The following is a 12,158-nucleotide window of genomic DNA, read 5'->3' as shown; positions in this document are numbered from 1 at the left end:
CTTGTTTTGCCGCAAGAGTGACTTCTGCATCAAGTACCAAGGGAAGTGCCCTCCTTGCAAATGTGTACATTGCTGGGCTCTCACATGCTTGAAAGGCATCTCTGAAGCAAGCAGGCAATTTCTGGGAGGGAAGGGCGCACCCCCAGAAGACGAGACCAAGAGCAGGAGATGAGCAGAGCATGGCTTGGCAGGGTACCATCTCAGCCAGATGCCATTTGCACTGGCCAGCCAGACACATCCTGAGGGAGACTGAAGGGGGGAGGGAAAGTGCCCACATGCAGGGAGCCAGGAAAACTTCCTTTTTATTTATTTATTTTGTTTTTATAAATAAAGTAACATGCAGCAGCAGCAGCAGCCGCCATCCTAGGCCGCCTGACATTTGAGCAAAGAGCTCCTGTGCTCCACTTGCTGCCCATTCTTTCTAGAGCTCCTTAAGCTTCCACTTTCCCCCTCACTGGATTCATGAGGAAAAGGAGGCTGAGGCTTGCCAAGGCCATCCTCGGAAGCCAGGTCTGCCACATTCAAGCCCAAACTAAAGAAAGCATAGCCTAACAACCCCTCTCTTCTGGGACGCAATGAAAGCAGCTGCCAGAGGAGCTGGTATAAAAGAAAAAAAATCCCTTCAAGCCCAAACCCCAAAGCCCACCACCGCACTGCTGCCTCCTTGCACTGATGGGTCACTCAAACAGTTTGGCAAGGCACACGGACCTCAAGGTGCGACCCACAGGTGCCTCTCCACAGACTGAAGTGCTGGAAGCCACTCGGAAGCCAAGGCAGGAAGCTTCCTCCCCCAGCTCTGCAGGAGCCTCTGGGATGCGGCTGTCTCCACGCCCAGCTGGAGTTTCCTTATTGCAGATGCCTGGAAAGAAAAGCCCAGCCAAGGATCAATGGGCAAGAAAATGCGGTCGTTGGCTGGCAGGCAAAAGGCAACACCAGCTTCTCAAGAGATGCCAAGAGCTAGGCCTCCTTCTTCCTTTTTGGCTAGGATCTGCCTTTGCCCCAGGAGCACGCCCAGAGGTGTTGCTGGGCCTCCACAGCAAAGGCAAGGTGGGAGAGGGAGTCAGGGAAGCCAAACTAGTGTGCAGAGAGGTCGTCCCGTACTTTGGACAGGTGTCAAATCAACATGCAGGTGTGGAGGTGGAAGCAGCGCTGCCTGGGACGTTCTAGAGCCCACCAGGCCCAGAGGAGGCTCCAGACAGGATCAGCTGTGCTCCTAACCGCAAGCAGGCGAGGTGGGTTTAAGACTCCATAAGACTCCATAATAGCCTGCAGCCTTCTCCTCCTCAGTGCAACACTGCCTCCCACAGACACAACGTAATTAATGCTGCCCCAAACCCCTCCGCTGACCTTGATGGAGACCTGGTGATCAAGGCATGAGACCATCATTTGGTGGCTCTGTCTGGGCTGAGCTGCAGCAGAGAAAGACCCTCTGTCACCTGCTTGATCTGAGCAGAAAGCCCCCCGACTCTGCTTTTTGCGCTCAGGATCCTGATCATCTACAAACCCCAATACTCAGGTGGAAGCAAGTGCCAAGTGGCGCTGGGCTGCAGCAGAGGCAGGCATCACAGACCCTCCTTGAAGGCCGCAGTTTGGCTGAGTTGGGGGCAAAAGGAAGACGTTTCTAGAGGGGCACACCAAAAGAGGCACCGAGCGCCCAGGGATGGAGCAACACTTGCTCTGCCACTTGGAGATCACTTCATATCTGCAAAAATACTTTTAGCGCCAGTCTAAGAGACATTCTGGCAGACAACCAAAGCAGACCTCTTAAAACAAGCACCCACCAAGCAAGTCCACTCCAAGGCTCCCGCTGGGCACAAACAAACAAGTATGATGTAAGAGACAAGTTCCGAAGCAAGACAGGAAATCTATGAGCAGGTCTGTGCCTTCCCTGGTTGTTTGTTGGGGGGGGGTTAGGTTGCTTCTAAAGATGTTTCTCTGAGCATGTGCAGAATTTATAGCATAGGCCACTGGTTTTCAACTGGTGCACTGCTACACCCTTCAGCACCTTGAATGATGGTCAGGATTGTACCACTTATCCCACAAGGGAGCCACAGAAAGAACGCTGTTGGTCAAGGGAGCCGTGGATTCAAAAAGGTTGAAAACCTCTGTATTAAGGTGTTCAGCAAATTAAAACAAAAATATATACTAGAACCATCCATACAAACTACTAAGAGCAGCAACATAAAGTACAGAAATACAGCAATAAAGCATTACAATATACAGAAAACAGAAGTCTCCAGAATCACTAACAGCAAAAAGGTATCTTTTTGAAAGAGGAGGGAAGGAGTTTGCCAAAGGTCCTGAGAGAGGCAGCACCACACCAGCAGCTTCTCTGGGAATGAAATGCAAAGAAGGCCAAGGATGCTGAACCTCTAAGAGCTGGATATCAAGCCAAGCAGGGACCAAGATGGAGAAACCTCTTGGTTTCATAAGCCCATCTTATTTGAATCCAGCCTCAGCTTCCCCTTGAGCATTCAGCCACCAGCAGCGTCTCTGAACGTGTGACTTTCCAACATTCTTGTGTGGTGTGCTTGGACACCTCGGTGGGCCAGGAAAGCTTCGTTCAAGAGGCCTCCATCAGCTGCCCTACAAGGCAGGAGAGCGGCATCTTCCCCACCCACAAACGCCCAGAACTGCCCAGCCTTCAAGGCTGGCCACCAGTGGCTGCCCTGGCATCTGGCTGACAGCTAAAAAGCAGCTTTCCTTCTTGTGTCACAGGAGCCCTGCTCTTGCCAGAGGAGGCCCCAGTCCTGCGGGAACGACCTGTGTGGTACCCAGCGCAGGGGGCACGACACAGCGCGTCCAGGTCTGTATCAGCTCTGGCCTCAAAGGCCTCACCACATCCACTCTCTGCCTATGGGACTTCAGGAAGGCCTTGCTGGTCTCCTCTGCTTTCCCTGGGAACAGCTGGGGGTCCTGGGGGGGCCCAGTCTAGTCAAGAAGCAATACGAGAAGACATGTGGAGAAGCTATTTGCTTCCTCCTTGTCTGAATGCCACAGCAGTACAAAGACCAGCGTTCCTCTCATCACTGCCCTTGCAAAGACCCTCCAAGTGACCCTATTTTCCAGAGACAGTCCCAGATTTACAGAAGCTGCCCCAGTTTCTGATTTGATCCCATAATGTCCTGCTTTTCCTTAGGACGTCCCTATTTTCATAAGAGAAAGTTTGTAAGGTATGGCGTTATCCAACCCCCCAAGCAATCTGAAGGCATCCCTGTATAGGTTAGTTTTTTAATGTTTAATGTTTTATTGTGTTTTTATATATGTTGGAAGCTGCCCAGAGTGGCTTGGACAATCCAGTCAGAAGAGTGAGGTATAAATATTAATATTATTATTGTTGTTATTGAAGAGGGTGTCCCTATTTTCCTTGGAGAAATGTGGATGGCATGCCCTTAATGGGAAGCAGAGCTCAGGAAGGCTCAGACTATGGCTGGTCTTGAGCAAAACAGCTGTCCTTTCCAGCTTCTCCCTTCATCCATTTCTCTCTGGTTATCTGCAGCAATGTATGCACAGAGGATACGGCCCCATCTCAGGCTGCAACCGTCTGGCTCCTGCTGCTCTCAAGCAGCCATAAACCACCAGGCAGATTTTCTAAAAGGCTGAGGCCCTCGCACCATCACGTGGGAGAAAAATGCAAGAGGAAAGGAAACTTAAAACCTGCAATTTGCCACTGCCCAACATACAGATGCCTCACTGGGAGGAAACAAGCCAGCTAAAAACAGGGTTGAAAAGCGCAGTGCACTGTAACTAGTCCCACATCGAAAGCACCCCCTGGCCTGCCCCACTTGGGCAAACTCACATGACTTGTTACAGCAGTGAAGCAGAGAACACAGACAACATGGTTTTGGAAACAAAATGCAAGCATGAAAACCACATTATTACTGGAAAGAACCCTGTATGCATGTGAGCAGTAGCCAAATAAATAAGGGGGAGGAAAAATGAGGTGATGTTAAGCTAGTTCTAGGAAGTTTGCAGGGAGGTGTGAGTACAGTGAGAAGGGAATTTGGGCCTTTGTGTTGCCTTTTTGCTGTTAGCTTCTATGTAGAATGTAGATTTTTTCAATTTCGTTGTTCTGTATGGGACAATGACAATAAAGATTATTGTATCGTATCATATTGTTCTACCCATCTCTGCTATTTTGCCTTGTAAAAACTGTTTTCTGTTTACTTAAACCTCTGCAGTTGTTTAACATTACCATTTTCCTCTCAATGTCTATATGCCCCTGCTTTACTCTAACTTTTGCCATTGTTTAAAACAGCAATTTTTTTTTCCTTTCACTGCTTCTCCTTCTCCCTCTTCCATTCCTCAACCCCTTCATGTGAGAGAGATAAGGGATGTGGAGTCCTCAAATATTCCATAGCACCGTCACATAATGTATTTCACTCCTGGTGTTTATAAAATGTAGTAATGTGGAACAGATAATTTAACAAGCAGAGACCCATATATGTAGAACAAGCAAGAACAAGGCATGGAAAGGGGAGCAATATGTGTGTGCAAGGAGGAGCTGAGAAAAGTGGGGGAGGCATGGACCAAGGGATAAAGGTGAAAACTGGAGCACAGCGTGGCTGCAGAACAGAAGAGAGAGATGGGGTTGGGAAAGTGGAAAATGAACTCACCAGTTGCAGAAGGCAGGAAGCTCTTGGGGGTTGATATGGGAGAATGAGAGGGAGGCTGGTGAGGGGAGCAAGCGCAGCCCCTACTATCATCCTATTTGTTACAGATCTGGAATTAATACCAATTTGGAGCCTCTCCCCTTCGGAGTCAATAAAAGATGATATAAAGCATCAGTAGGCAAACTAAGGCCCAGGGGCTGGATCCGGCCCAATCGCCTTCTCAATCGGCCCGCAGACGGTCCGGGAATCAGCAGAAGCAAGATATGTCAAGCATTTATTTGTTATAATTGTGATGATTATGGCGTACAGCGTACATTGCTTTGCATGTCATGAGTCTATCTCATATATTAGTTTCACCTTTTAAGTTGAATTACTGAAATAAATGAACTTTTCCATTATATTCTAATTTTTCGAGTTTCACCTGTAACTATAATTGCATTATCAGGCTGCTTGCTGGTGATCAATGGTTAATATTTATCGGAATTCCTAAGAATACACTTCTCTCTGTGTCATTTTATTTAACAGATTTAAGAGAATTGAAAAGGATGTGCCTATTTTCTTGGAAAGCCTGGCCTTTTCAGAGTATCTCAGGAAGCTCAGCTCCTAGCAAGCATTTCTAAGACAGTTGCATGAGGCTGGGAGTGAGACTCCTGCATTGCAGGGGATTGAACCAGAAGACCCTCAGGGTCCCTTCAAACTCTACAATTATATGATTCTATGATCACAAATGTATCAGCAGGCCTGGAAGAAGAGGCAGCAAAAGAGGGAAGGAGGGAGGGAGGATTTGCAATTTTCAAAGAATTAATTACCTATGTGGCAGAAATGCAGGAAAGGATAAGTGTCCCACTGGTTTCCAGAAACATTGTGTTTATCCTCCTCCTCCTCCTCTGTTTCACCACCTGGCAGCAGAGCAATTTTCTTTTGTGTAAGGCTCCCTATGAGCTACCTCTGGCACGCCTGTGCGTGGACCTGAGCTTCAGTTGCAGTGTGGTGCTGACAACGCCAAGGTTGCAGGTCTGATCCCCATATGGGACAGCTGCCTATTCCTGCATTGCAGGAAGTTGGACTAGATGATCCTCAGGGTCCCTTCCAGCTCTACAATTCCATGATTCTCCATTAGATTCTCCATGGCGAAATCTGGCCCTGGAAGACGACATGAACAGAGAGGCAGGATCGGACCATCCACAGCAATCTCACAGGAAGATGCCAGACATGGAGATGCACAACCGTGGGGCAGGCAGAAGACCCCCGGTTCTTTCCCCAATGGCACCTCTGTGTAGGTGGCACAGCCCCACATGAAACCTTGGAGGGCTGCTGCCAGTCTGTGGGGACAGTGCTGAGCCAGATGGACTAACGGGCTACCTCTGTCTATATTCCATTCCTATTACAAATCTGGTTTTACAAAGGCACTGCCAAGCCCAGAACCAGCCTTGATGGGGCTTTGTGCCCATGAAACATGGGAAGAAAGGGGCTGGGGAAGGCCCTGCAGTGTCTCTGAGAAATCACTCTGAAGTCTCACACTTACAGAACAAAGCACACATGCCACATCTATTTTCCCTGGGAGAGTACAAAGCACCAATGTGTCTGGCACACCCCCACCCCCACCTCATTCCAAGCCCAGTGCCAATCGGTGGAGTGTCTGCAAGGGATCGGTCTCACATCACAGCAAGAGAAAATCTAAACTCTTTGGACAAAGAAAGCAGCTTATCAGACTCTTCTCTGGCAGACTTGCTGTCAGACTGACAGGATGGAGAACAGCTTGGGGGCACAATTGGATCAAGCTGCAAAATGTAGCCTGAAATGTGTGGGTCTCACTCCCCTCCCTGCATCTCTTCAGTGACACAGCAGGACAAAGGGAAATGGAAAGATAATGTGCAGAGAGGCCTTGGGGACTGGCCCCTCACACCTGGGGAGGCTGAGAGACCCCTCCTGGGCCAGACTCCTCCGTTTCCTACTATTTGGAGCAGATTAATAGCCTTCATATCACCAGAGTCAGCGGAGTAAAACTCGGCCCTTGTTGCCATGGAAGCAGAAGCACAGCCTCAGACAAACATTTATGGGAAACCTGCCATTTCCTTCAAGAGCAACATAGAAAGGAAGCAAAAGCGGCCGCCGCCCCCCCAACCTATGGCAGAAAAAAATTGCCCTTGCTTTCTCCAGAGAGAGAGCTAAGAAGAGCCTGTCTGGGGCTTCTCTGCTCAGCAGCCCTGGGCACACAGCCGCACATGCAGCCAAGGAAAGAGTGGCTTCCTCTCTTGCACAGCGGCCTCAGGGGTGAAGAGCCTCTGGTCCAAGAGGAAGGCAGGCTGCTGCTTGCCTGGCACTGGCCCTTTCACAGCTCGTGCTGGCAGCTCAAGGCAGGCAGGACGGGCGGGCGGAAGAGGAGGAGTCCTCCTAACACAACGTTCCTCGCTGCCTCTGGAGCAAAATCTGAAGCCAAGAAAGCCCTCGTTGTGTTTCGTCCCAGTATGAAGGCATCACAATGCATCCGGCACAAATTCCAATGCCCGTCAGAGCAAGAGAGATGCCCCAGCCTTGCAAAGCAGCTGACGGCATGGGAGAGTCCACACCAGGCATTTATTCCAGAATGGCCAGGCTTCGTTCACTTGCTTTTTATAGGGCAACTACACAAGGTTGTCAAGATACTGTCCTTATCCTGTGCTTTTGGGCCAAGGGGGCTCCTTTTCGGAGCTCAGAACATCCAACTTTTAGGGGGAAGGGGAGAGAACAAAATTGTGATTCCTGTAGCAGGCCATCTAAAGAGGTCAGAAGAGTGGGGCTGAGGAGATTCCACTTGCACCCAGAAACCCATTTCACACATGACCTGAGCCTTTCCTACCTATCCTCCCTGCTTCAGGAGCCACCAGGGCAGGCGCTGGGAGATGCTGGGTGCTGGGTACTGGAGGGGGTCACAGAGGCACGGGAGCCACAAGATAAATGCTTGCATCCCCCCCCCCCACGAAGAAGGAGCTCTGCCTGTTGCAAGTCAGGACGATGGTGGCCAGGGAGTCAGAGCAAGCGGGCTAGGGAGGAACGGGAAGGCTCCGTAGGCAGCAAAGTCAAGAGAGAGAAAGGCAGGCCCCGTGCACCCAGGTGTCCGTGTTAATTGCTGGGTAAAGACAAGGGTAATCTCATTCATTTTTGACTACTGCTGTTCATTCAGAGCAACAGCACAAATCTGCATGTGTGTCTAGAGCAAGGAAATGGAAACCAGAGCAAGGTCTCTCTGATCAAGAGCTCAACCTGGCAGTGAGCCCCCTTGGCGCCACGCTTTGTAGGGGCTGGAAGGGAGAGCAAGGGAGAAGAATGGCTAGAGGGGGGGAGCCCTTGCCCACTCTGGGCCTGGCTGACCCCCACGAGCAGGAGCAGGACCCTCAGGGGCCCCAAGTTCCACTTGGTGAGCAGAAAGGCAGCATAAGCTAAGAGCCCAGGAAGTGGAGAAAGGGCTTCTTCATTCAGCAGCTAAATAGAATTCCAGGTTCACGTTAGTCGTGACCATGCACACATAGCACAGTCCCCTTCGCAAGACTCTGCAATGCGGGAGGGGGGTGAGAGCCCTTCCCCCAAGGCTTGAAGGCAAACAACTAGCTCAGCAAGCCGAGTAATGGAAACCTTTTGGAGAGCAGCATGCCCAGGAGCCTGATGGAAAGCGTACCAAGTGTGACTCTTAGAAGGACTAGCAGATAGCTGTGAATGTCCTAAATACAGACAGGACTTGGAAAAGCATGGGAACTATCCACAGGAACCTCAGAAGCCAGAGGGAAAGGTGCCAGGCAAAAACCTTCTTCTTCAGCCAGACCTTTGGCTGAACAACATCCTGTATCCTTTTAAATGTGTTTGTGGAAGGTAGGTTTATCGGTTTGTTTTGCTCTTGTTCCTGTTTCTATTGAGTTTTGTGTTTTTATCTTGTATTTTTATGCTGTGAACCACCCCGAGATCTTCAGATCAAGGGCGGTATACAAAATGAATAAATAAATGAAAATTACAGGGGCCAGAGAAGGTGAGGAGCCACCCTCCCTCACCCCTGGGCAGAGCACACAGCCCTGCTCTCTCCCTCTGGCAGAAGGCAGCAAGCCAGGGAAGGCAGTGCATCTGGCTCTCACGGACCTCTGCTGCGGGAGCCTTAGGTGCCCAGTTGTGCGGACGCTCTGCTGCACAGGCCGGGTGGACCCACAGGCGAGAGCAAGTCAGGGGGCCTACCTTTGGCCACTTGGGGTTCAGGAGGCGTGCCTGGATGGCGTCATCAAGGGCTTGGTCGTACTGCTGCGTCTTCATGTACGCTGCCGAGCGGTTGCTGTACAGGATGCAGTTCTGAGGATCGACGGCCAGAGCTTCACTGTAGAGCACAATGGCCTTGTGGAAGTTGCCCTCGTGGCAGGCCTGGTTGCTCTGGCGCACCTTCTCAACAAACTCAGCCTTGCTCAGCACGGGGCCATCAGGGCTTCTGCTCTCAAAGCGCTTCAACCCAAACAGAGAAATCTGCAAATAGACAGGGAGGAGGAGGAGGAGGCATTTATCCAATTTATCAGCTAGAACAAGCAGCACTTCCTGCACTTACTAAAATGCTGTTTAGTAATAGGAAAGACACAATGGCTTCCACCCTGCGAAGTCACTGCAGGTTTTCATTATTCAGTGCTCCGGCCCTGTGAAAGTCTCTGCCAAGTCCTCAGGCCCCAACAGCTGGCAAATCAACCCGGATGGGGTCGTCAGCTTTTTGCTTCATTTTAAAAAGGCAAGCAGCAGCAGAGTAGAAGGTCCTCACCTTCCCCAGAGGCTGACCTAGGAACCACAGTGAAGATCCTTTCACTATACTAAAACCAACCCCGGCTGGTGGGATTAGCCACACATCACAGATCAAATCTGAGGGTGGTGGCTTTGTACACACTTGGATTAAATGCTCTGTCTTCCTCCTCCCAAACTGACCTCCCCTGTAGCTGCTCAGAAAGGAGCCCTTACCTACATTTATCAGAACTGCTGATTCAAGGGATAGTAATGCTTATTTCTTGCCACCCCACCACCCTCAGTTATTTACTGAACATCCTTTCATCCGTTTCCAGTGCAGTACAAATACTTTTCTTGGAGGAGAAAGTAGTCAGCTGTCAGGGCAAAACATGTTCTCTGCAACGCCACAGTAACACTCCCCAAGAACAACCCCCCGCATTTTAGCAAAGTCAAAGTCAAGGAAGCTAAGGGGCAAGCAAACTGGCACACACAGGTTGGACTGGAAGTGGTGCAAACTCTGAGGCTGGGGGCATTCCTGCATCCGCGAGGCCAAGCTCTCATTTATGGCTATGACAGAAGCCTACAAGCTGCTGAAGGAAGATCATCTACAAGGAGATAATGTGTTCCTTGAAAAAGGCATCACTGTCTTCCAGTATCTTTTCTTTAAGGGGTGAAAGCAAAGCTAGCTTCAAACTGTCCCAACGTGCAGATAATTCATCCTCTTTCCTATCATTCAGTCTCCTCCTCCTTTCCCACCCATTGCCGGCATCAGTACCTGGTGGAATCAGGCGGACAGCATGAGGACAGCTGGCCCAACGTAAGTCAGGTGCTGGGACCCAGAGACACTTTCAGGGGCGCCGACTTATAAAAAATATTGGGGGGGCCCATACCGGGGTCCTGCCCCGGGAAGTTTTCTAAATTTTAGATGAAAATTAGTGAGTTTTAAAGTTTTTTAAAAGTATTTTAGAGTCATATGATCAACATTAGAACCCCCAAAACTCGACTCTCTATAACTCCACACTCCGGGAAACTCGACAAGCCTGAAACACTTTTTGGCTTTGAAAAAAGAAACAAAACATAAACACGCATGGTATTTTCGTAAAAAGCTAATTTAATTTACAGTAAAAATTATGCTTATAGACTATTACAGAGCAGTGAATATGTAGCTCTGAAAAGACTGAAATGATATTTAAATAAATCCTAAACTATCATTAAAAGAATAAAACATAAAATATTGCTGTCGCACAGTAATAGCACTTTGATTAATAAGTGAAATAGCTAATTTAAGCTTACTTTGAATAAGGCTGAGGGTTCATTAAATAAAAATAATATCTCAAAGTTAATGCTTTAATACAGTTAATAAAGTTAATACAGTATGCCTAATACTGTATGTAAATACTGTAATACTGTATGTAAATAACGGGCTTTAATTGGGTCTTACACCCTAAAAATATTTAAGTATTTGAAAATAACTAATACAGTACTATAGTAATATAGAAATACAGTACTAAACTAGTACTAATATTTCGAAACTGAAAATTTAACATTCTGTATGTATTTAATTCTCTATTTTATAAAGATTTTTAATATCTGACAGTGAGTTTGGAGTAGCCCAATGCAAAAATCCTGAGGATCCATGTGGATCCATGCTTTGTAACCACGTTTTTGCACCACTGTGACCCTAGGCAACAGTGGGTGCGTGATTTTTTTGGTGCAAGATGTAGCCATGAACATGCTATGTGATCTGATGGTGAATTTGGGGTGACCCAATGCAAAAATCCTGAGGATCCATGTGGATCCGTGCTTTGTAACCACGTTTTTGCACCACTGTGACCCTAGGCAACAGTGGGTGCGTGATTTTTTGGGTGCAAGATGTAGCCATGAACATGCTATGTGATCTGATGGTGAATTTGGGGTGACCCAATGCAAAAATCCTGTGGATCCATGCTTTGTAACCATGTTTTTGCACCATTGCAGCCCCAGGCAACAGTGGGTGCATGATTTTTTTGGTACAGACTGTAGCCATGGACATGTAATGTGATCTGATGGTGAATTTGGGGTGACCCAATGCAAAAATCCTGAGGATCCATGTGGATCCGTGCTTTGTCACCACGTTTTAAATGGGGAGGGAAGGAAAAACACAGAAGGGACAAGAAGCACAAGAGGGGTGTGCGGAGAAGCAGCTGGCTAAGAATGCAGGAGAGGAGTTTAACGGGGGGGGGGGAGGAAAGGAAGGCAAAAGTCCCCCCCCCAAGCCAGCCCTCTCTCTCTCTCTCCCACCTGCGAGTCCCTAGAGCACGGAGAGGAGGAGGAGGAGGTGGTGGGCTGGAGCCGGCACGCAGTGTGACTAGGAAAGAATTAGAAGGAAGGACTCGATCCTTTCCTTAACCCTCTGCTTGCCAGGAGGGCAGGGGATTCCCTGCTCTTTGTTGAGTTTGAGCAAACGCAGCAACAGAAGCAGGTGGGCAGTAAGACCCTGAGGCAGAATGCAGGAAAGCAGCAGCTTCCGCCTTCCCTCCTCCCGCCCGCCCGATCTGATTTTTGCCTGATTTTTGCCTATTTTTGCCCCTGCGCTCCGGCGAGTCAGCTCCAGGGACCACACATTCGCTCAATAACACGCACAGACATTTCCCCTTACTTTTTAGGAGAAAAAATCTGCGTGTTATAGAGTGAAATTTATGGTAATAATTTTCTTAAATTATTGGGGGGGCAGAGCCCCCCCAAACGAATTTTTGAGGGGGCTCGGGCCCCCTCAGGCCCCATGGAGTCGGCGCCTATGGACACTTTGCACAGAAGCCACAGCTCCTGCAAGCATCTCAGAAA

The 12,158-nt window shown here is 49.0% G+C and overlaps 1 protein-coding gene across 1 annotated transcript in view; it reads right to left on the bottom strand.

Annotated features, from left to right (window-relative positions):
• TTC28 (tetratricopeptide repeat domain 28) overlaps positions 1–12,158 on the bottom strand; it is a gene marked incomplete at its 5' end in the record, with an annotated part of 140,572 nt that overhangs the window by 126,501 nt on the left and 1,913 nt on the right. The window contains 1 exon segment of the mRNA XM_081842589.1: positions 8,814–9,092. Within this exon segment, the coding sequence (XP_081698715.1) occupies positions 8,814–9,092 (279 nt within the window).

Source organism: Podarcis erhardii (assembly GCF_964252035.2).
Source record: "Podarcis erhardii genome assembly, chromosome: 15".
NCBI lineage: Eukaryota > Metazoa > Chordata > Lepidosauria > Squamata > Lacertidae > Podarcis > Podarcis erhardii.
This window is presented reverse-complemented; position numbering and strand designations above follow the sequence as displayed.